We start from the raw sequence: 23,650 nt of genomic DNA on the forward strand, positions 1-23,650 counted from the left end.
GGTTCAAGGCTCACAGCTTCTCAAACCCTTGGAATTTTCTGAACTATAAGAGCAATGGGAACATCTTTTATCATAATATTTAGTCTCTTGTCCCTTGTTTCTGAAAACCCTTCAGAGTCATAAAAGCAAAATGGGTGTCTATTGATTGTTACTTCTGGAAATGTGTAAGGATTGTAACAGCATGCCAAGGAAACCAACCAAGTATAAGGGGCTTGGAACTTTCAGTTCTAACACCTGATCTCTAGGAAGTAGAGAGGGGCTAGAGATTATTTTAATCACTAAAGCTCTAAAAAGCACTAAAACTCATCTAGTCTTCATTTTGCTGAGTATTAGGCACTAAGCATATCATATTTAATAGGAAGGTCTTGATTCCTACCCCTACAGAGTTATGATTTTGAGTCCACTAATCCCTTCACAATCTGGTGATCAGGTGAGAGAAAAAGGAAGAAGGAAATGACAAGGTCAAGGTTCTCAGGACCAATTAACAGTGAATCAGAAGAAATGACATACCAGTCTGTCTTAACTGTTGGTGACGGAAAACCCCCATTAAGAACAAATATTTTTTTTGTGGTTAATCTGTTTTTTTTTTAATTCTCTCTTCTACTTCTTGCATCCAGGATATAAGACAATAATTATGGCCATTTTACTGGTCAGGACACTGAGCTCAAAGGTCTGAGTAAACTCTTAGGACTGATAACATTATCTAGGAAAAATAGCTGTGAAATTGTTAAGCATGCCTGGTATGAGCTCTCAGAGCTTAGGTCTTCTGCTGGTACTATATGTTTTTTATGAGATCAATAAAAATCAGTATATATTTTTTTATTTCTGGAATGTTTGCTGTATTTTTTTATTTATAAAGTATTTTTTTATCTGAACCTCATGCTTGTTGCAGTTGCTGTTGTAGAACACATCCTGTTCTGGAGTTAGAAAGCTGTCCTGAACATTCACTACCTATTTTAGGAAGATTCTGTCATATATTGTCTATACATGATGTCCCTTACCTTTAGTCATTTCCCAAGCAACAGGGAAATGACTCAGTGCTAAATTTTTTCATACCAGAATCCAAAAATACTTTCAGATCTTTACTTACCAGCCAAATCAAATCCTGAGGTAAAGGAGTCACTATTTCCTACTCACATGTAAAATAAATCAAGCACATAGACCACTTATTGGGGGCAGAGCTGAATGTTTATGACTGGCAGGGCTGGGGAGAATCAAGAAAGGGACCAGTCCCAGATTTCAACTGAGGCTTGTTAATTGGTGGTTAATTGGAAATCTGGTGTGGTGGGAATTGGGTCAGGAAAGGAGCGTGCTCATAAGTTTCTCCATGCAGAAATAGTTAATGGATATTGCAACCTTGATCTAGGTAAAAGCAAACCTTCACATTCCAGCATGCCATCATTGGACCCTCTTAGTACCAAGGCTTTTTTTTTTTTTTTTTTTTTTTGCCTTAAAGCATCTGAGAAGCTCCATCCCTGGCATAAAATATACTATAGATGTCTTTGAGGTTTAGGTGAGGAAGTGTTCAACCAATGTTTTCCTCTAAGTATGTGATTGTTTCTGGTCTAACATCCAGGTCCTTGATCCATTTGAAGTTGACTTTTGTTTCTGGTGAGATAAAGTGGTTAAGTTTCATTCTTCTGCTTGTTTCCATCCAAATTTCCCAGCACCATTTATTGAAGAGAGCGTCCTTACTCCATTTAATACTTTGGGCCCCCTTATTAGATGTCCATAGGTGTGGGGGGTTAGTTCTGGGCTTTTAATTCTGTTCCACTGCTCTATTTTTGTTTTGTATTTTGTGCCTATTTTTGTTCCAGTACCAGACTGTTTTGATGATGATGGCCTTATAATATAGTTTGAGATCTGGTAGGGTGATGCCTCCATTTCTGTTTCTTTTCCTCAAGATTGCTATGGTGATTCTAGGTATCTTCTCATTCCAGACAAATGATTGTAATTTTTGTTCTATTCTCTTAAAGAAGCTTGGTGGAACTTTGATGGATATTGCATTAAATTTGTATATGGCTTTGGGAAGAATATTTATTTTGATGATATTAAATCTTCCAATCCATGAGCATGGGATGTCTTTCCATTTCTTGGTATCATTTTCTATTTCCTTGAATAATGACTCACAGTTTTCAGTATACAAGTCTTTCACTTCTTTAGTCAGGTTTATTCCTAGGTATTTTATTGATTTTGCTGTAACAGTGAATGGGAGTAAATTCTGGTTATCCTTTTATTTGGATTTAGTGCAAGTTTTTGTACATTGATTTTGTAGCCTGACACCTTGCTATATTGTCTAATAACTTCCAGTAGCTTTCTGTTAGATTCTTTAGGTTTTTCTATGTATACTATCATATCATCTGCAAATAGTAAGAGCTTAACTTCTTCCCTTCTAATCTGTATTCCTTTGATTTCTTTCTCTTGCCTGATTGCTATGGCAAGAACTTCCAATACTACATTGAAGAGTAATGGTGATAATGGACAGCCCTGTCTAGTCCCCGATGTGAGGGGAAATGCTTTCAGCTTCTGTCCATATGGATCAACCCATCAATGCTCATATTAAGTGGGGAAGCAATTACAGACGCCAGACCTTCCACCTTCTGCACTCCATAATGATCCTGGATCCATGCTCCCAGAGGGTTAAAGAATAGAAAAGCTATCAGTGGAGAGGATGGGATATAGAGCTCTGGTGGTGGAAACTGTGTGCAGTTGTACTCATCTTATCCTATGTTTCTTGTCAGTATTTTCTTTTTATAAATAAAAATAGAAAAAGAAAGAAAGATGCTGGGGATATGGCTTGACCTGTCAACATCCATGTCCAGTGAAAAATGAATAACAGGAGCCAGACTTTCCACCTTCTGCACCCCATGTAGAATTTTGATCTATACTTGTATGGGAATAAAGAATAGGGAAATTTCCAATGGAGGAGATGGGACATAGGATTCTGCTGGTACGACTTGTATGGAATTGTACCCCTGCTATATTACAATCTTGTTCATCATTATTAAATCTAATAAAAAATTTTTAAAAAGATACAATAGAGTAAAGCAAGGAAGCAACTGCTTAAAGGAAGTAATTTGTATAATCAGGAAAACATCTTCACTGACCACAAGTGGAAGGTCTATGGATAACCATCTTATTTTCTTTTTCTATTTCAGATAGACACACACAGAGAGATACCACAGCACCGGAACTTACCCCAGTTCTGGGTAATCCCATGTGGTACAGGAGGTTGAGCCCACTACACACATATGGAAAGGCATATGCTTCTTTTAAAAAAATTTTTAATTGTTTTTGGCATATGCTTCTTTAGATGAGTTAAGCTGAAGCCCCATGGCTCATCACCTTACAGTTCCACATATGTTCACCACCAGAGCATATGACTTTCTTCTCTAAAACAACAAATCATTATGGAGTGTAGTGGGGCACATATGGGATAAAACTGTCAGTATCTGAATTGAACTCCTCCAGTCCACAGGATAAAGAAATCAAAATCAAGGCATTTATTTAGGTCTATCTGCCTGTCTATCTATCCATCCTCAGAAAGGTATTTCTTCTACTCTAGGGCACTGACTGACCTCCCACCACCCACTACACAAACCCCTCACTCTTTTTTTTTTTAGATTTCCCCTCTCATACTACTTAAATAGTGATTTACATGACTACAAATTAATGGGAATGTACATAAACACCATTTCCACCACCAAAAGACTGCCCTCCATCCTTTTAATTCCTTTCTGCTTTCCCCCTTTAGAGTCCTAAGATTTGCTGCAATAGACCATGGTTAAAGTTTTGCCCTAAATTTTCCCTTTCTTTGTTTCTTAAATCCTACTGATGAATAAGGTCATCTTATCTTTGTCCTCCTTGTGGTTTAGTTCACATAACATTTCTTCAACTTCCATCCAGGTTGTAGCAAAAGAGATAATTTCATTATTTCTTTTAATTTTTATTTATTTATTTATTATTGGATAGAGATAGAGAGAAATCGAGAGGAGTGGGGGATACAGAAAGGGAGAGGAAGACAGAGAGACACCTGCAGCCCTACTTCACCACTTGTGAAGCTTTCCCCCTACAGGCAGGGACCAGGGGCTTGAACCTGGGACCTTGTGTACTGTAATGTGTGAACTTAACCAGGTGCGCCACTGCCTGGCCCCTAATTTCATTATTGCTTATGACTAAGTAATGTTCTATTGTGTATATATACATACCATGACTTCCTTAACTGCTCATTTGTCACTGGATATTTGAATTGTATCAAAATGTTACTATCACAAACAGCACTGAAATGATCACAGATATGTACAGGTCTTTTCAGATAAGTGCTTTCGTATTATAGACTAGGAATTGCCTGGTTGTATGGTAGATCCATTTTTAATGTTTTGAGAAGTCTCTATAATGTTTTCCACAGGGATTGGACAAGATTACATTTCCGTTAATAGGCTTTAAGTTTCCTTTTTCACCACATTGTCACCAACACTTGTTTCTGTCCTTTTTAATGTATAACATTCTCACAGGTGAGAGGTCTTTTGTTATCTTAATTTGAATTTCTCTGATACTTACTGCATTTGAGCATGTTTTGAAAGACCTGTTGGTCATCTGAATATTTTCTTTACTTTTTTTTTCTTTTAGTGATTTAATGATTGACAAGTTTGTGGGATAAGAGGGGTACATTTCCATACAATTCCCACCACGAGAATTCCATATCTCCTCCCCTTCATGGGAAGATTCTCTATTCTTTATTCCTCTGGGAGTCTGGACCAAGATCATTATGGGTAGGCTAAAAGTATTATCTAGGAAGATGGTGTCAGAGTTGAGAATAGGGCTAGAAAGCTGAATCAGGGCAGAGAGAAGCTCCCAAATATGGGAAAAGTATATAAATACCATGAACTGTAAACCCCATCAATCTGACCTCGGGCCCATATCTATCCCTATTTAGCACAGGAACCTCTACATCCCTGTCAGTCTGAGCTCACATTCCATGGTTATAGCTAGGATAATTCTAGTCTGTATTCATTTCAAAACCCAGCAATTTCTACCATTGTTGTTCTACATTGAGGGAAAGGTCCTGTAGAGGCCCACAACAGGGTTTGTGATGTTGTTTCTGATGGAGATGACCAGTGATGGCGGATAGAGGGATCTATTAGATAGAAGTCTAGTCCCATCATATTTTTGTGGGAATCAAAGGATTCCCTGACTAGGCCCCCAGATGATGGGATGGCTTGGTAGCAATCAAAAAGGCCATCATAAAAGTGTGCCAGTCTCTTGTTCTTAGGCAGCTTTTGTAGTCCTTACTTTATCTAACAAGGTTAAATTTAGAGTGATTGAGGGAAGTGCTGGGAAATTGTGCAGATGCATTCACATCTGCCATGTTTTTCCCTCAGGCTACTAGTTCCCATGAGAGTTGGGACATTCTCGGAGTGCCTGTTCCACCATGTTATGCCCTCAGGACATTGTCTATATCCCCACGATATTTGGAGTGCTTTGGTTACTCCTCCCCCATCCCATTCTCACAAAAGCTACTCCTATAAAAGCCCTTCATTTTCCGCACCTTGCTCTCTTGCCAGTGCTTCACTCCAGTGTTCAGAGGCAGGAAAGGTTACTGTGTGAGGCGGCCATTTTCGCTACCTCCACGTGGCCCAACCTGCCTCTCTAGCACCCAACTCTGAGGTGCCAGCGCAAATAAAGATTTGTGTTTCCTCTTCGCTCCGGACCCCTCCTCTCTCTCTTCTCCACGGCCCGCGCACAACAACAGGGAAGTGAAATAGGAAGTAGGTGAGGAGGGTATCTAGGTCTAAATAGAAAATATTTGATTAAGTACTTTATGGTATCTTTTTTTTTTAGGTCTTCCTACTTGTTTGCAGCACTTATGAAGTCACTGTCAACTGTTGAGCACTTTTACTTTAAGATATATATTCCCCCCTAACTTATGGATACATGTGCACATGTGCCCTATCCCTCTGGCCCTGGTCTATATCTAGGTTCTTTAACTTTTTTGGGAAATGTGCCACTCAAAACAGAATTAAGGAGTCCTGTGAGCTAGGAAAGGTCTCATCAGATTACTAGAGAGGGAAGCTTGACATCCCAGGCCTGGTATCTCTGGACACAGTCCAAAGTGAAACATGTTGAGGTGTTACTGGTTGCATTAATTTGATTGAATTCAGCAGATACAGTATCAAATGGTATGGATCAAGAGAAGCATGAAGGAAAGGGAGTAAAGCCCCAGAGGTCCCATGCTGGGAGCTGTCCCCGACGAAAGTAATTAAGGGTCCCTGAAGGAAAGGGGGAGTCGCAAGATGAATGAAGTGAGAGACACACCAGCTGCTTCAAGTGCAAGGGAGAGGCGTCTCTGCCCTCTGTCTTCAGAGGTATATTATTTAAACTTTTTGCCCAATATAGTTGACATTATGTAAGATTATTTTCATTAACATCAAGGATACATATGACATCATGCATAATTGTTTTCATTAACATCAGGAATAACCTTAAACAACATTATTATTATTATAGGTTTGATTTCCTAAGAAAGTTCCCTAGGTCTGGGGCATCCTGATCTCCCCTTGAAAGTTTCTTGCGTCTAAGGTAGCCTAAATCTTCCCTTGAAAGTTTCTTTGGTCTGGAGTAGTCTAAATTTTTCCATGAAAGTTCCCTTGAAATGACCATCTGTGTTTTGACCATCTCTCTGTTCTGACCTTGTGTATGAATAAATATTTTTCCCTGGAGCTAAATCTAATAGCTTTTCTTCTTAACCCATTCTTGGGTGGGTCTGACTATATCATAAATGAAGGTTTTTGTAATATAGTTAGCTGACCACCTAAAGAAAACTTGTGCTGTAAAGTAAGCACACACCATATGGACTCTCTTCTGGTTAAACTTTATATGTGTGAAAGTTCACCGATTTTTAGCTAATGAAAGTTTACTTATTTCTATCATATATCCTAATATTAGCTATTTAATTGCATAACCTAATACTCACCATGGATGTCTGTAAGTGGAGCAGGGTGTTTGTGGGTGAGGGTAAGCAATAGGGCCTCTTTATATTTAGATGGAGATCACAGTCTGCCACTCATGCAGACTTTTGGTCTGAGTCCAGCTAATTGAGAAGTTGATAAGTAGCTCTTTTTCTGAAAGCCTCCCAATGGGTACAGCAGCTTCTGCTCCTAGGCCATTTTTAGTCCTGTCACACTCATTGCCATAATTGTCAGTATGTATTTCCCCTGGGGATCTCTTTCTATAGTCCCCAGGTAATATTTGTGTATCTGCAATATAGCCAATAAGTTCTCAAATTATCACTGTAATTAAAAACAAATGGCTCTGGTTTAGTCTAGAACCTCCCACTCTGTAGTAGGTTCCAGTCTGTTTGGACTTTGTCTGAGCAAGATCATCCTGTACTCATCATTCTCTTTCTGGCTTATCTCACTTAACACAATTCTGTCAAGCTCCATCAAAGATAGTTTGAAGAAGGTGGGTTCATTTTTTCCCCAAGATTTTATTTATTTATTAATGAGAAACACAGGAGGAGAGAGAAAGAGCCATGTTGTAGTGCATGGGCCGCAGAGAAGAGAGAGAGAGGGTCCGGAGCGAAGAGGAAACACAAATCTTTATTCGCGCTGGCACCTCAGAGTTGGGTGTTAGAGAAGCAGGTTGGGCCACATGGAGGTAGAGAAAATGGCCGCCTCACGCAGTAACCTTTCCTGCGTCTGAACACCAAAGTGGAGTGCTGGCAAGAGAGTGAGGTGCGGAAAATGAAGGGTTTTTATAGGAGTAGCTTTCGCGAGAATGGGAAGGGGGAGGAGTAACCATAGCACTCCAGGATAGGATGATAACTCTCGTGAGAATGGGAGGGGGGAGGAGTAACCAGAGCACTCCAGATATCACGGGGATATAGACAATGTCCTGAGGGCACAACATGGCTGAACAGGCACTCCGAGAATGTCCCAACTCTCGCAGGAACTAGCAGTAGCCTGAGGGGACAACATGGCAGATGTGACTGCATTGGCACAATTTCCCAGCAGAGCCAGACATCACTCTGGTACATGTGCTGCTGGAGATTGAACTCAGGACCTCATGCTTGAGAGCCTGATGCTTTATCCACTGTGCCACCTCCCAGAATATTGATTCATTATTCTTAACAGCCGAGTACTATTCCATTATGCCACAGTTTTTTCAGCAACTCATCTGTTTTTGGACACCTGGGTTGCTGCCAGGTTTTGGCTATTACAAATTGTGCTGCTATGAACACAAGTATACACATCTTTTTGGATGGGTGTGTTTGATTCTTTAGGTTATATCCCTAGGAGAAGTATTATTGGGCCATAAATAAGGTCCATTCCTAGCCTTGTGAGGGTTTTCCAGACTACTCTTCACAGGGGTTGGACTAATTTACATTCCATGAGCAGTGCAGGAGGGTTCCTTTGCCCCCACAACTTCTCTAGCATTTGTTACTGCTGCCTCTTCTGATGTATTACATTCTCACAGGGGTGAGGTAGTTGTCTTGTTGTCTTTTATTTTTCTGACAATCAAAGACTTGAAGCAATCTTTCATGTTTGTTGGCCTTTTGCATCTCTTTGGTAGTGAATATTCTGTTCACATCCTTTCCTGACTTTTGATTTAGGTTATTTGCTTTTTTTGTTGCTAAGTTGGGTGAGCTCTTTATACAATTTCCTTATTAGCCTTTTATATGATGTATGCCATGATGTCTTCCATTCTGTGAGGAGTCGCTTAGTTTGGGTGATGGTTCTTTTTGCTGTGCAGAAGCTTTTTAAGTTGTAGTCCCACTGTTTACTTTTGTTTGGGTCTTGTTTGCAACTGGGCTTGTATCATCAAAGATGCCCTTGAGATTTAGATGGAAAAGAGTTCCACCAATATTTTCCTCTAAGTATTCGATAATTTCTGGTTTAACATCCAGGTCCTTGATCTATCTGGAGTTGTTGTTTCTGGTGAGATATAGTGGTTCACTTTCATTCTGCATGTTTCCATCCAAATTTCCAAGCACCATTTATTGAAGAGAGCCTAATTTCTCCATTTAATAGTTTGGGCTCCCTTGAGGGCCTATTCCTGGGCTTTCAATTCTGTTCCACTGGTCTGTGTATCTATTTTTGTTCCAGTACAAGGAAGTTTTGATTATAATGGCCTTATAATATTGTTTGAGATATGGGAGTGTGATACCTCCAGTTTTTTTTTTTATATATATTTCTGTTTCTTTTTCTCAAGATTGTTTTGGTGATTCTAGATATTTTCTTGTTCCAGATAAATGTTTGTAATTTTTTTTCTATTCTCTTAAAGAAAATTGATGGGACTTTGATTGATATCACATTAGATTTGTATGTGGTTCTGAGTAGCATCTCCCCATTTCTTTCTACTTTTGAAAAATATTTTTTAAATTTTATTTATAAAATGGAAATATTGACAAGACCATAGGATAAGAGGGGTACAACTCCACACAGTTCCCACCAACAGAACTCCGTATCCCATGACCTCCCCTGAAAGCTTTCCTATTCTTTATCCCTCTGGGAGCATGGACCCAGGATCATTATGGGGTGCACACAGTGGAAGTATATTATGGGGTGCAGAAAGTGGTTTTTGTAATTGCTTCTCTGCTGAGAAATTTCCCCAATTCTTTTTTCTTTTTCTTTTTTTGCCTCCAGGGTTATTGTTGGGGCTCGGTGCTTGCACTATTAATCCACTGCTCCTAGAGGTCATTCCCCGCCCCCCCCCCATTTTTGTTACCCTTGTTGTTATTATTATTGTTGTTATTGCTATTGTTGTTATATAGGACAAAGAGAAATCAAGAGAGGAGGGGAATACAGAGAGGGGGAGAGAAAGATAGATACCTACAGACCTGCTTCACCACATATGAAATGATCCCTCTGCAGTTGGGGAGCCGTTGGCTTGAACCAGGATTCTTATGTGGTGCTTGCACTTTGCACCAGGTGTGCTTAACCTGCTGCGCTGCTGCCTAGCCCCCAATTTCCCTAATTCTCAATGAGATTTTTGTTTCTGCTGCGTTTTACTGAGTTTTGTCAGCTTTATATAGCTTATTAATTCTGATGATTGCTCTGTAAAAATATCACATATAGCAGCCCATCTTTTTCTAGTGATGATATTCCTTTAGCTATGTAGATATTTTTTCAGTTTAATCCAACTGGTTTATTTTTTATTTTGTTTTTGGACTTGAGCTTTGACTGAAGCAAGCTTATGAAGTTTGTGGTTTCTGGTCCCAACATCCAATTCTTTGATGCCTTTTCGGGCTGACTTTGTGCACATTGAGACGTGGTAGCCCTTTTTCTTTCTTTCTTTCTTTCTTTTTCTTTCTTTTTTTTTTTTTTTTTTTTTACCTTTCCATATATTGAAACCCAATCTTCCAGCACCGTTTTAATTCAAGGTATGCTGTGCTGACGACACCCATCATGGGAAAAGCAAGCACATCTATGACAAATCTTGAAAATCAGTACTTCCTCTCAATAAAGTGATCTAAAAAATAATTGATATAAAAATAACAATAAAGTTACAGAAACCAGAACTCTCATCTCCTGCACCCCATAAGGAATTTTGGTCTATACTCCCAGAAGGGGAGACGCTGATTATAGGGGAAGATGACCAGAGAGCTCTGAAACCCAATTCTATCAGGATACACTGAGAGAAGGTGAAAGTAGTAATAGTACTCAAAGTAGTAATAGGTGCAGGTGTGACATATAAAGGAAGAAAAGACAGGACTATAAGGAAAAAATATTCATAGAAATAATAGTTAACCCATATCTGTGACTTTGGGACAACTATTCCAGTTTCCAGTGGAAGGAATGGGGACATAGAACTCTGGTGGTGGGAATGGTGCAGAGTTATACTCATGGTAGCTCTAATTTTATGTCAATATTAAATCATTAATAAAAATACAAATTTAAATATAATAGTGATATAAAAATAAAACTCAGTCAAAATGTATTGTCTCATTATGTTGGACACTGAGGACACAGAAATTATTTGATCCTGGCTGACTGGGGAAGTAATGTAATGGTTATGCAAAAGATTTTAGTGCTTAAGGCTCTTAGGACCCAGGTTCAATCCCTAGTACCACCTTAAGCCAAAGTTGAGCAGTGTTCTGATAAAAGAAAAAAAAAACTTTTTAAAAGTATTTATTTATTTATTTATTATTGGTTAGAGACAGAATAATTAAGAGGGGAAGGGGAGATAAAGAGGGAAAAGGGGCAGAGAGACACCTGCAGCACTGCTTCACCACTCGTGAAGCAGGGGCTTGAACCTGGGTCCTCAGGCACTGTACTGTGAACACTTAAGCAGGTGGCCCCAAGAAAAACATAATTTGATCTCTGCACTTGCCATATCAAAGAGTCCCATTGCTTAAGCATTAAATTAAGAAATAACTTTTCTCTCTGATATCATTTGCTTGTTATTAAGAGAAAGAGAGACACAATGAAAATGAAATTTATTTTATTGCATTATTTTACTGACTAGAACGCCAGGCATATAGTTAATACAAGTATAAAAATAACCAAATTCTTACAAATAATATTTTGCTTCTACAGTACTGGAAAATTAGTGAATGTTGCAATTATAATACAATTTTAAATAACACTCTTATAATAGATTTAACACAGTTGGTCATGGGCTTTGGGTTAAAGGTTTATAGAGAAGAATCTGGGACAAAACTCATATTCCAGCTACAGGCTTCTTCTAACATAAATCCAGCAAAACATACATCAACCAAAACACTCAGCAATTCATGATATAAGATCTTTTGCTAGAATCAGACCAAGGTTATAAAGATAAGTAGAATTAGTTTCCCAGGTGGAGTGGTCCCATTCCATCCCATTCAAGAACTCAGCACTTTAAGAGTATATTAGATGTACCCAAAAGGTAGTAAAACCACCATCTAACACAGAAATTCTGTCTGAAATGTCCTCTTTTAAAAACTAACTGGCATTTTACACTTTGATGTTCCTAGCATTTAAACCATATTCCTTCTTGGAAGATTTGAGAAAAGGTATAGTAAAGAGAATACATACTCAAAGGCAAATTCTAGAAAACAGCCTCACATTCTGACTTTGTCAAGAAAGAAATGTTCTTCTGAAGCCCTGCACACATTTTCACATAGAAAGAAAAACTTTGATATTAAAATTTTTAAATAATATAAAATATGAAACTTTACATTTTTTCTCTTTCCAAAGAAGTACTTTAGCTTCATAATCAGTGTTTAGAACTATACGTTAAAACTGGTTTGGAGTATTAGGGTAAATAAACTAAGCCAGGAGTAAATGGACTGCATACTTTAACCTCTCAAGTAATGTTTTGGGTCACAAGGCACCCAAGCACTGCAGTGATGGGTATACTAGCTTAATGGAGAGCCCCCCAACCCTCAATCATGAGCACAAGATGATCCTAACATGTCTGCTCTGGGGGAATGTCACATCTGAATAACAACAATAATAACTACAAAAAAAAGGACAACAAAAGGGAATAAATAAAAAAAAATAACAGGGCTCAAAAACAAACAAACCCCCTAATTTTAAAGCTTTCTCTTCATCTTCATTTGACATTTTAAGGATACTGTATGGTGAGGTATCTGCTAGAAAGGTGAGGCAGGATGCAAGTCCTGGAGAAGTATTTGAATCCCAGCTCTCCAAGGCAGAGATTTATTTTATTTATTTATTTCAGAGATTATTTATTTCTCTCTGAGGGGATGATCCCTCATCATCAGATGACCATGTTTGAGAAGTGGATACTCCTGTGCCTAACTCACAAGGGTTTGCCTTGGACCTTGCACCAAGCCTGGCTAAGGTAGGTGCATGAGGCATGGTTTTGGTGACAAATTTCTCAAGTTATTTCTATAGTACTCCAGGTTGACTCATGAAGCAAAGAGAAAAAGTCTGAGTTCTCTGGAGCTGAGACTCAGACACTGGCAGGTGAGCAGCCCAGCTCTGAGAGTCACTATGCTCTGGTAGGCTTGGACACAAGCACAAGTCACTCATTTTAGCTTCAGAGACCGGCACTGAGGTGGAGTTGAGGGCTTCCTCTTGCCTTGTGTATGCTCAGCTCAATTTCATCAGTTCAGAGGTGGATGCTGCCCTATTAGTCGTTGCCTCTTCAGGCCTGGTAGACCCCTCTAGAAGTATTAACCCCAAGTAGAAGTGAAGTCAGCCTCCCCATTTAACACCCAGGACAGGCAGCAGACTCTGGTTTACAGTCACTATTTTTATCCCTTTCTAGAACTTCATTCTCTTGAAATACACTTCCCCACTCCTGCAAGCCTCCTAGAAATTGTAGCTACTATGAGAATTCTCCCTTGCTGAGTGTCTCCTTCATATGCACAAACCCACTGACAGCAAAGCATTCTTGGTATTCACAGAACACTTTTTTTCTGGACTGTGGGATTCCTCTCAATAATGCTTTGGAGATAGAACATCTCATTTTCTGCCACCTGCAGCTTCTGACTCTGCTCTAGATGATCTGCCAGTTTTGTGACACCAGTTGAAGCTGGAAGACATTCATGCATGGAAATAAACACATGCTGTGGCTCTGGATCCTGAGGTGAGCAAAGGTTTACATCAAGCCCAAGATGCTGGCCACCTCATTAGGGCTCCAGTAAGCTGAGTACAGAGGCTGGGGTTCTGCAGATAAAGGTGAGGCCTAAGATACAAGAGGCAGTTTTGGTTCTACAGATAAGACTCCAGATTTCAACAAGGTGACGCTCTATAACATTAATATGGTATCCACTGAAAAAAAATTCTTTTGCATCTATATCACTGAGTGCAATTTAACTTCTTGCAGAGCTGCCCCTAACCAGTGTTTTTGCTGTTGCCAACCATTGGTACTTCATGGATAACACAGAATATAGGAGCTCACATTTCAGCCCATAAGGATTAGGGCTACATAAGAATGATTAGATATATTCTGAAGAGATGAAAGAAACTAAAGAAATAACCATGTCCAGGATAGAATTATCTCCACAGGGTGCATCATTACCAGAATGTGGGTGCCACTAAGTTCCAAGCTTCAAGGTGGTAGCAGTTTTTTTTTTTTTTTGTTAATATCCATGCTCTCTTCATTTTATTTCAATCCAGGATGCTCCACAAGCAGATTATGAGAATAATCAGTTTCCCAAGTAGTAGTAAAAACATTGAACTCATTCCCCATCCCTCACATCACCCCACATCACAGCATAATAAATAAAGACATATGGATTTTCCTAAGGCAAACTCACAACTCCCTAACTGGCTAGAAGTCTTTCATTCACTAGTGCTGACTGGAATTATAACCTCTCTGGGGACAACTACCTAGTAGTAGAAAGTGGCAACAGTGACTGAATGAGATCAAATAAGTTATTTCTTCAGTGAATAGATAGGTTTGACCTACTGGCAAACAGTTTATGGAAAAGATTGTAGGTCTGATCAAAGGTTCATAAGGAGACAAGCTGGCTCCTGTGTGGCTCCATCTCAATTATCTCGTCTTCAGAAATCTGCAAGGTCTCCCAAAGCACTGGCATCTCAGGAAATCCAATTTGTCCATTCTACCCATTTTTCTAGCCACATTCAGCTACAGAGAGTATATCAAGTTGCATGTGAAACACCAACTCAAACCCAACTTACACTCAGCTCTGAATTTCTACTCTATCCTTAAACATTGAGGTCAGATCCTCCACACTCACCCCTGCAAGCCTTTCTGCCTCCAGTTCCATGAAATCTTCTAACAGGGCTTTCTTTCTCTGTTGCTGCCTGCTAGGCCTTACTCCAAGACAGTTGATGCCTTTAACTAGTAGTGTCTTTACTCTTTCCAGATGTGTCTGACAAAGCAAGATATAACTACATGGGGGGGGGGGCAATTTTAAATCAATGTGAAACTTTGACTAAAAATAAACTAGAATTACAGGTGGGGCTTTAAAATATTTCAATTCTTCATTTTGTGTATTGGTTTGGAAACCAGTACAGTAAGACCTAGAAACACTGAAATACTGTATGCTAACCTACAGCAGCTCTAAACCTTAGTGGTATATTCATTATCATCTGATGTTTAGATACAGGTACTGGGCAGGAAAACATCAAAAGAACCAGTATTTTGCTGTAAATTAATCATCAAATCGAGGACTATATGAGTGGCCTGAGGAAAAGAGGCCATGTTTCTGGAACAGTCTTAAATAAAGAAACTCCTCCAAAAAATACACTTCTCTACCCAATTTACTAAAGTGCAAACTAAGAAAAAAAATTAGGTCCATGCAATGATGCTTCATGATCTGCCCTAACAGACATCCCTGGCTAAGTCACTCTGAGATTCTCTAGTACTGGCCCACGTTCATATTCACAGTAACAACAAAGATGCTGAATGAGCAATTTGCAGATCCATGTCCACAGGTTCCACCTGTCACCTTCCACAGTGGCCACTCTTCTCATGCCTGTCTATTTTCTGCTTGCCACTCAAGTATGGCTCCATGCATCCTGGGAGCAGCCAGTACGTGATGCTCCCTTCTGGTGCTGTCCTCTGAGCAAGAGAGGTCCCCTGGCTTGGCTACACACTCAAATCAATGGACCCTTCTCTCTCTCTTGAATTTAAAAGTAGTCTCTTCTTCGGCTCTCATCACTGATGAAGGATGGGTTATACTGTCCAGGGAAAATGCAAGAATGCCGTGATCCTGGCAATCCAGTGTAGGCTGGGTACAGTCCATTTCGTTCAAGTTCAGGATTCCTTACACTTGTGGGCTGATGGCCAAAGAGAAAAGAAGAAAAGGTCAATTTATTATTCTTAGATTTAAATGGAATCCTTTTAGAGGGCTGGGTGGTGGTACACCTGGTTACCACGTGCAAGGGCTCCAGCTCAAATCTCCAGTCCCCACCTGCAGGGGAGAAGTTTTATAAGTAGTAAAGCAGTGATGCAGATGTCTTTCTTTCTCATTCCCTGTCTCCCCTCCCCATCTCAATTTCTATTGGGCCTATCAAGTTTTAAAAAATAATAAATTAAAAAAATAAAATAAGTAAACAGAATCAGTTTTGAAAGCTCCTTTTGATGAATTTAAGGTGGAGGCAGTTATAGATCACAAAGCAAGAACTGTATAGACCTGTCTCTCTACGGATCTTGGAGTATTTTAGCCTTTTTTTTTTTCCTATGAGGACTTTGCTGGAGTTTCACCCTGGCATGATTATGTCACTCCTGGCAAAAGTCTTCCCTCTCCCACCTTCCCCCTCCCCCTATAAATGGTGAAGCATCAAGGAGAGAGAGAGAGAGAGAGAGAGAGAGTGACAGAAAAGGAGAAATAACTACAGTACTGCTTCACCACTCATGAATATTTCCCATGGCTTGGGGCTTGAGCCCAGGTTCTCATGCAGGATAAATTGTATGATTTATTGGGTAAGTTATGTTCCAGTTTTGTATATATTTTAGAAGATTTTTTTATTAAAAGGAGATTTTTGAAGAAATATTAATTAAGGATAGCCCAACTACTAAAGTAGGAAGACATGGATTAACCATCATCTTGATGATTTTTCCACTATTATTATGATAATCAATGACTTAAAAAGTGTATCTTTTTAAAAATTTTATTAGTGACTTAATATTGATTTAAAAAATTACAAGATAACAGGGGTGTAATTCTGCACTGTTCCTACCACCAGAGTTCTGTATCCCCATTCCTTCCATTGGAAGCTACAGTAGTCTTCCCAAGGTTGCAGATGTGGGTTGACTATTATTTCTATAACTATCTGTCTATATCTGTACATATTTGCCCATTTTTTTTCCTATGGTCTGCCTTCTCTTCCTTTCTAAGTCACATCTATACTAATTGTTACTTCCAAATGTCCTTCCTTTTTTCCTTTTCTCTCTCTGAGCCCTGATGGAGTTGGAGTTTAGAGCCCTCTGGTCGTTTCCTCCTAACACTTTGGGACTCTGGGAGTATGGACAAAAATTCTTTATAGGGTGGGAGTTCTGGCTTCTTTAATTGCTTCTCTGCTGGACATGGTTGATCCATATCTCCACAAACTGTATCTTTCTTTTGCTTGCTTTTAGCAGAAATTTACTGTCCTTGCCATAAATGGGAACTGAACTTTAGAGAGTAATCAGATCACCTGTCAGAGGAGTTAGGACCCCAAAGTAGCAGAGCAGTGTGATTTTCAGGCATCTAGGATTAGAGTCCAACTTACTTTCAGGGTCTATCTGATGTGTAAAAGAAGATCCCAGGTCTACTTGAGGAGGCCTTTTTCAGGAGTGGAGGGGAAAATGCTTGTTTAGTAAAAATAGAACATTAGAAACCCCATGCTATAAACTGAAATCCTACAAGAGCCCAATATACAGCTTGGACCACTGTGAGAGGCAGTGCTCTCACTCAGCTGACAGCATCATGCCAGTTTCAGCCCTGCTTCTACAGACTGCTCAGATTATCCTGCTCAAAATAAAGATAGGAGAGCAGGGAAACACAATACTTATGCAAATTATTTCATGACTGAGGTTCTCAGCTCCCAGGTTCAATTCCCAGCACCACCATAAGCCAGAGCTCTGGTAAAACAAACAAAAAAAAAAAAAAAAAAAGAAAAAATAAATAGGGGCCAGGCAGTAGTAACACAGTGGGTTAAACGCACATGGTGCTGAGAACAAGGACCGGCATATGGATCTCACTTCAAGCCCCTGGTTCCCCAAAGCAGGGGAGATTGCTTCACAAGTGGTGAAGCAGGTCTGCAGGTGCCTATCTTTCTCTCCCCCTCTGTCTTCCCCTCCTCCTCTCTCTATTACTTTTCTGTCCTATCCAGCATAGGCAACAACAACAAGGGCAACAAAATGGGAAAAGTAAAAGGCTGCCAGGAGCAGTCGTTTCATAATGCAGGCACTGAGCCCCAGCAATAACCCCGGAAGCAAAAGAAAAAAAAAAAAGAACAAAGAACAAGATTCATTTAATTTTTTTTTCAGGGTATCACTGAGGGCTTGTACCTGCATAACGAATCCACCACTTCCAGCAGCTTTTTTTTTTTCTACTTCTTTATTTGGTAAGACAGAGAAAGATTGAGAGGGGAGAAAGAAACACCTGCAGTACTTGCTTTACTGCTCATGAAACATTCCCTCTGCAGGTGGTGAGTGAAGGATTAAACCTGGGACCTTCAAAGGAACCCTCCTACACTGCTGCTGGGAATGTAAATTGGTCCAACCTCTGTGGAGAACAGTCTGGAGAACTCTCAAAAGGCTAGAAGTGGACCCTATGACGCTGCAATTCTTATCCAGAGGATATATCCTAAGGAACCAAACATACCCATCTAAAAAGATTTGTTCAGAGCAGTACAATTTCTAATAGCCAAAACCTGGAAGCAACCCAGGTGTCCAACAACAGATGAGTAGCTGAGCAAGTTGTGGTATATATACAAAATGGAATAATACTTCTCAGCTATAAAAAATGGGTGACTGAGATCAACTAGGAATACCAAGGAGACCACCTGGGACTGAAACAAGACAGGACTAGAAAGACTTCAGGAACCCACCAAATCATTGGTGAGTGAAAACACGTGTGGCTAGTGGACAGAGAGGAGCCTAGGGAGAGATTAAGTGGCTGGTAACAGTCCAGAAGTTTATCAGTTGAGACACCACCTCCAGTCTGTTCCACCAACAAGGGGACAGCTGAAGGGAGGAGAGGACTCCTCTGAGACTCACCAAGTGCAACTCAGAGTCTCCACTGATACTGCCCTCAGAATCTGGAGCAGTGGCAGGGAGGCCCTGTGCTGACACCAGGGGACAGAGAACTAACCAGGAAACTCAGGAGATGACCTATACCTCAGTGGCATAGCTGTGGGACTGTGAAAGTCTCTTTGCATGAACACTGGATTATCTCTGCCACACCCTGCTTTATCTCTTGGTCAGGAGTCAGTGATTAAGCTAAGAAGCCTACTTATAGTTTAACAGCCCTCAGGCTCCCATAGCGAACAGGGAATAAAAAACAAAAAAGAGGCTTTTAAGCCACTGAGCTCCAAATCAGGCATTAAAATACTATTGAAACAACTGTGAACTTACACAACTGTGAACCCTTTAATTACCTTACTTATACACAAGTCAATCCAGGCAATAGTAATCAGTAATTTGAAAAGTACTGCCAGAGGGACCTCATAACACACTACATAAAATGGTTAAACCAACAAGAAGAAATATTGGAGAAATGAACCAGGACAAGAGTCCAGCTAAAAGCCCCCCAAAGGGGAGGCACAAAATAATGAGGTCAATATCCAAACACTAGTTAAGGAAATAATCCCAGGAGTGAGTAAAGAGTTTGAAAGAATTGTCATCAGAAATGCAGAAACAACAAATGAGACTCTGGACAAAAACACTAATTATCTCTCAAGGTTATTAGAGAGCTGAAAGCTAAAACAGCTGAGCTAAAAACACAACTAGCTGAACAAGCTAAAACAGTATCAGAACAGGGTACCAAAATAGATGAAATCCAGAAAACAGTAGAGGGGAGACAGACTAGAATCAATGAGGCTGAAGACAGAATTAGCAAGATCGAAGACGATTAGAGACAACTGAAAGAGAATTAAGAGATCTCAAAAAGAGATTAAGAGATACTGAAAACAGCAACAGAGACTTATGGGATGACTTCAAAAGAAACAATATATGCATTATTGGCTTACCAGAGGAAGAAAGAGAGGGAAACGAAGAAAGCATTCTTCAGGCTGAAAACTTCTTTAGTCTAGACAACATCAAAGACATAAAGGTTCAAGAAGCCCAGAGGGTCCCAAACAGAATTAACCCAGACATAAAGACACCAAGACACATCATATTTAGAATGGAAAGGAATAAAGAAATAAGTAAGGAAAGGATCCTGAAGGCTGCAAAAGAAAAACAAAGAGTCACCTACAGAGGAAAACCCATAAGATTAGCAGCAGACCTTCTCCACACAAACACTAAAGGCCCAGAGAGAATGACAAGATATCTATCGAGTACTCAATGAGAAAGGCTTTCAACCATAAATACTGTATCCTGCTAGACTGTCATTCAGACTAGATGGAGGCATCAAAACCTTCTCAGACAAGCAACAGTTGAAGGAATCAACTACCAGCAAGCCTTCCCTTAAAGGAGTTCTGAAAGGTCTCCTATAAACACTCAGACCACCATAAATAGGACATATATCAGAACACTCTAAAACTCTACAGGAATGGCGTTAAAATATCTTCAATCTTTGATTTCAATATATGTCAATGGCCTGAATTCACCTATTAAGAGGCAGAGTACGAAGATGGATCAGAAAACACAAGTCAACAATATGCTGTCTATAGGAATCCCACCTGACTCAACAAGACAAACACAGACTTAAAGTGAAAGGATGGAAAACTATCATACAGGCCAATGGTCCACAAAAAAGGGGAGGATCAGCTATTCTCATATCTGACATGATAGACTTTAAAATAGATAAGACTAAAAAAGATAGGAATGGGCACTACTTAATGCTCAGAGGATCAGTCAATCAAGAGGACTTGACAATTATTAACATCTATGCACCCAAAGAGAAGCCATCTAAATACATCAAATGTCTACTGAAAGAACTACAGCAATATATTAACAGCAACACCGTCATAGTAGGGGACTTCAACATGCCACTCTCTCAACTTGACAGATGATCCATGCAGAAAAATCAATAAAATCATAAGGGAGCTAAATGAGGAGATAAATCAACTAGAACTATTGGACATTTTCAGAGTCATTCATCCCAAGAAACGGCAATACACATTTTACTCAAGTCCACATGGGTCATTCTCAAGGACAGACCATATATTAGGCCACAAAGACAGCATCAGCAAATTCAAGAGCATTGAAATCATCCCAAGCATCTTTTCAGACCACAGTGGTATGAAACTAACACTTAACAATCAACAAAAGACTAGTAACAGTCCTAAAATGTGGAAGCTCAACAGTACACTCCTTAACAACTACTGGGTCAAAGAGGAAATAAAGGAAGAAATCAAAATGTTTCCAGAGTTCAATGAAAATGAAGACACAGGCTATCAAAATATTTGGGACACAGCTAAGGCAGTCCTGAGACGAACATTCATAGCCATACAAGCACACACTAGGAAACAAGAAAAAGCACAAATAAACAGCCAGATTGAACATCTTGAAGACCTATAAGAGGAAGAACAAAGAAACCCTAAAGTAACCTGAAGGACAGAAATCACTAAAGTTAGGGCAGAAATCAATACCATTGAAAATAAGAAAACCATACAAAAGATCAACGAAAGTAAATGTTGGCTCTTCAAAAGAGTGAACAAAATTGACAAACCTTTAGCCAGACTCACAAAAGAAAAAAGGGATAAGACCCATATAAATCAGATGATAAAAGATAGAGGAGCTATCACAACAGACACCACAGAAATTCAACTTATCATGCGAGGCTTCTATGAACAACTATACGCCACCAAGCTAGAGAACCTGGAAGAAATGGACGATTTCCTAGATACCCATGAACTTCCAAAACTAAGTAAAGAGGAAGTAGATAACATGAACAGGCCCATCACAGCTAATGAAATTGAAACAGTTATCAAAAATCTTCCCAAGAATAAAAGTCCTGGACCAGAGGGTTTTACAAATGAATTCTACAAAACCTTCAAAGAACTAATACCTCTACTTTCCGAAGTCTTGCACAAGATTGAAGATACTGGAATACTGCCTGCCAGCTTCTATTAAGCCAACATCACTTTGATACCAAAATCAGACAGGGACACAACCAAAAAAGAAAACTACAGACCAATATCTCTGATGAACACAGATGCTAAAATATTGGACAAAATTCTAGCCAACCGGATATAGCAGTATATCGGATATAGCGGTATCATCTGTTTTCCAGTATACCGGATATAGCAGTATCATCTGTTTTCCATCTACACCATGCCTCGGCCTCACGTGAGCTTAATGTGCAGCTTGATGATACGAGAATCCGGCATGAAGCCCAGCCAGTCTATCTTGGCATTACTCTCAATCACACTCTGTCATTTCACGAACATCTCATAAAAACTGCAGCAAAGGTGGGCGCGAGGAATAACATCATTGCAAGACTGGCCAGCTCCTCATGGGGCGCGAACGCTTCCACACTACGATCATCATCTCTGGCATTATGCTATTCCACTGCAGAATACTGTGCCCCAGTATGGTTCCGTAGCCCCCATGTCCACTTGATCGATTCCAAATTATATTCCTCCATGAGGATAATTTCTGGAACCATCCGTTCCACCCTGGTTCCATGGCTGCCAGTTCTTAGCAACATCGCCCCACCAGATATTCGTCGGGATGCGGCATCATCTAAGTTCATTTCCCACGTCTACACTCGACCGGATCTGCCAATATACGTGGATATCTTCGCCCACCCTGTCCAACGCTTGACGTCTCGTCACCCAATCTGGTCCCCTACGCCTACACTGAACTTCTCTGTTCCAGACTCTTGGAAACAGAGTTCGCAGTCAGCTGAAGTAAAGAACAAACACCTCATCACAGACCCCTGCAAGCGTCAACCCGGCTTTGACCTGGCACGTTATGATTGGGCCCTTCTCAATCGCTATCGAACAGGCCATGGCCGGTGCGCCGCTATGTTCCATTGCTGGGGATCCAGAGATGACCCGAATTGCCCCTGCAGCTCCAGACAGACTATGACCCACACAGTCAACGACTGCCACCTCTCCAAATTCAAAGGAGGTCTCGAAACTTTACATCAGTCTCAACCTGATGCTGTTGACTGGCTAGGGAAGAAGGGAAAACGCTAGAAGAAGAAGCAGTATATTAAAAAGATTGTTCATCATGACCAAGTGGGTTTATCCCAGGCATGCAAGTTTGGTTTAATATATTTAAATCAATCAAAAATGATCCAACACATCAACAAAAGCAAGACCAAAAACCACATGGTCATATCAATAGATGCAAAGAAAGCCTTTGACAAAATACAACATTGTTTTATGATCAACACACTACAAAAAAATGGGAATAGATGAGAAACTCCTGAAGATAGTGGAGTCTATATATGTAGCAAACGTACAGCCAACATCATACTCAATGGTGAAAAACTGGAAGCATTTCCCCTCAGATCAGGTACTAGGCAGGGCTGCCCACACTATCACCATTACTATTCAACATAGTGTTGGAAGTTCTTGCCATAGAAATCAGGCAGGAGCAAGGAATTAAAGGCATACAGATTGGAAGAGAAGAAGTCTAACTCTCCCTATTTGCAGATGACATGATAATTAATATACACAGAAAAACCTCAGGAATCCAGCAAGAAGCTTTTGGAAATCATCAGGCAATACAGTAAGCTGTCAGGCTACAAAATTAACATTCAAAAGTCAGTGGCATTCCTCTATGCAAACACTAAGTTAAAAGAAGTTGAAGTCCAGAAATCAATTCCTTTTACTATAGCAACAAAAACAATAAAATATCTAGGAATAAAGCTAACCAAAGAAGTGAAAGACTTGTATACTGAAAATTACGAGTCACTACTCAAGGAAATTGAAAAAGACACAAAGAAGTGGAAAGATATTCCATGTTTATGGGTTGGAAGAATTAACATCATCACAATGAATTTACTACACAGAGCTATCTACAAATTTAATGCTATCCTCATCAAGATCCCAATCACATTTTTTTAGGAGAATATAACAAATGCTACAAATGCTTACCTGGAACCAGAAAAGACCTAGAATTG

At 39.8% G+C, this 23,650-nt stretch overlaps 1 protein-coding gene across 3 annotated transcripts in view; it reads right to left on the reverse strand.

The window, feature by feature from the left end:
• Nucleotides 1–11,425: 11,425 nt before the first annotated feature.
• Nucleotides 11,426–23,650, reverse strand: part of HEG1 (heart development protein with EGF like domains 1) — a 134,705-nt gene continuing 122,480 nt past the window's right edge. For all 3 annotated transcript variants that reach the window (XM_060198205.1, XM_060198204.1, XM_060198203.1), the window contains exon 18: nucleotides 11,426–15,701. In XM_060198205.1, coding sequence (XP_060054188.1) covers nucleotides 15,552–15,701 — 150 coding nt within the window. In that variant the 3' untranslated portion in view covers nucleotides 11,426–15,551. The remainder of the gene's footprint in view (nucleotides 15,702–23,650) is intronic.

This window comes from Erinaceus europaeus, chromosome 9 (genome assembly GCF_950295315.1).
Source record: "Erinaceus europaeus chromosome 9, mEriEur2.1, whole genome shotgun sequence".
Classification (NCBI taxonomy): Eukaryota; Metazoa; Chordata; class Mammalia; order Eulipotyphla; family Erinaceidae; genus Erinaceus; species Erinaceus europaeus.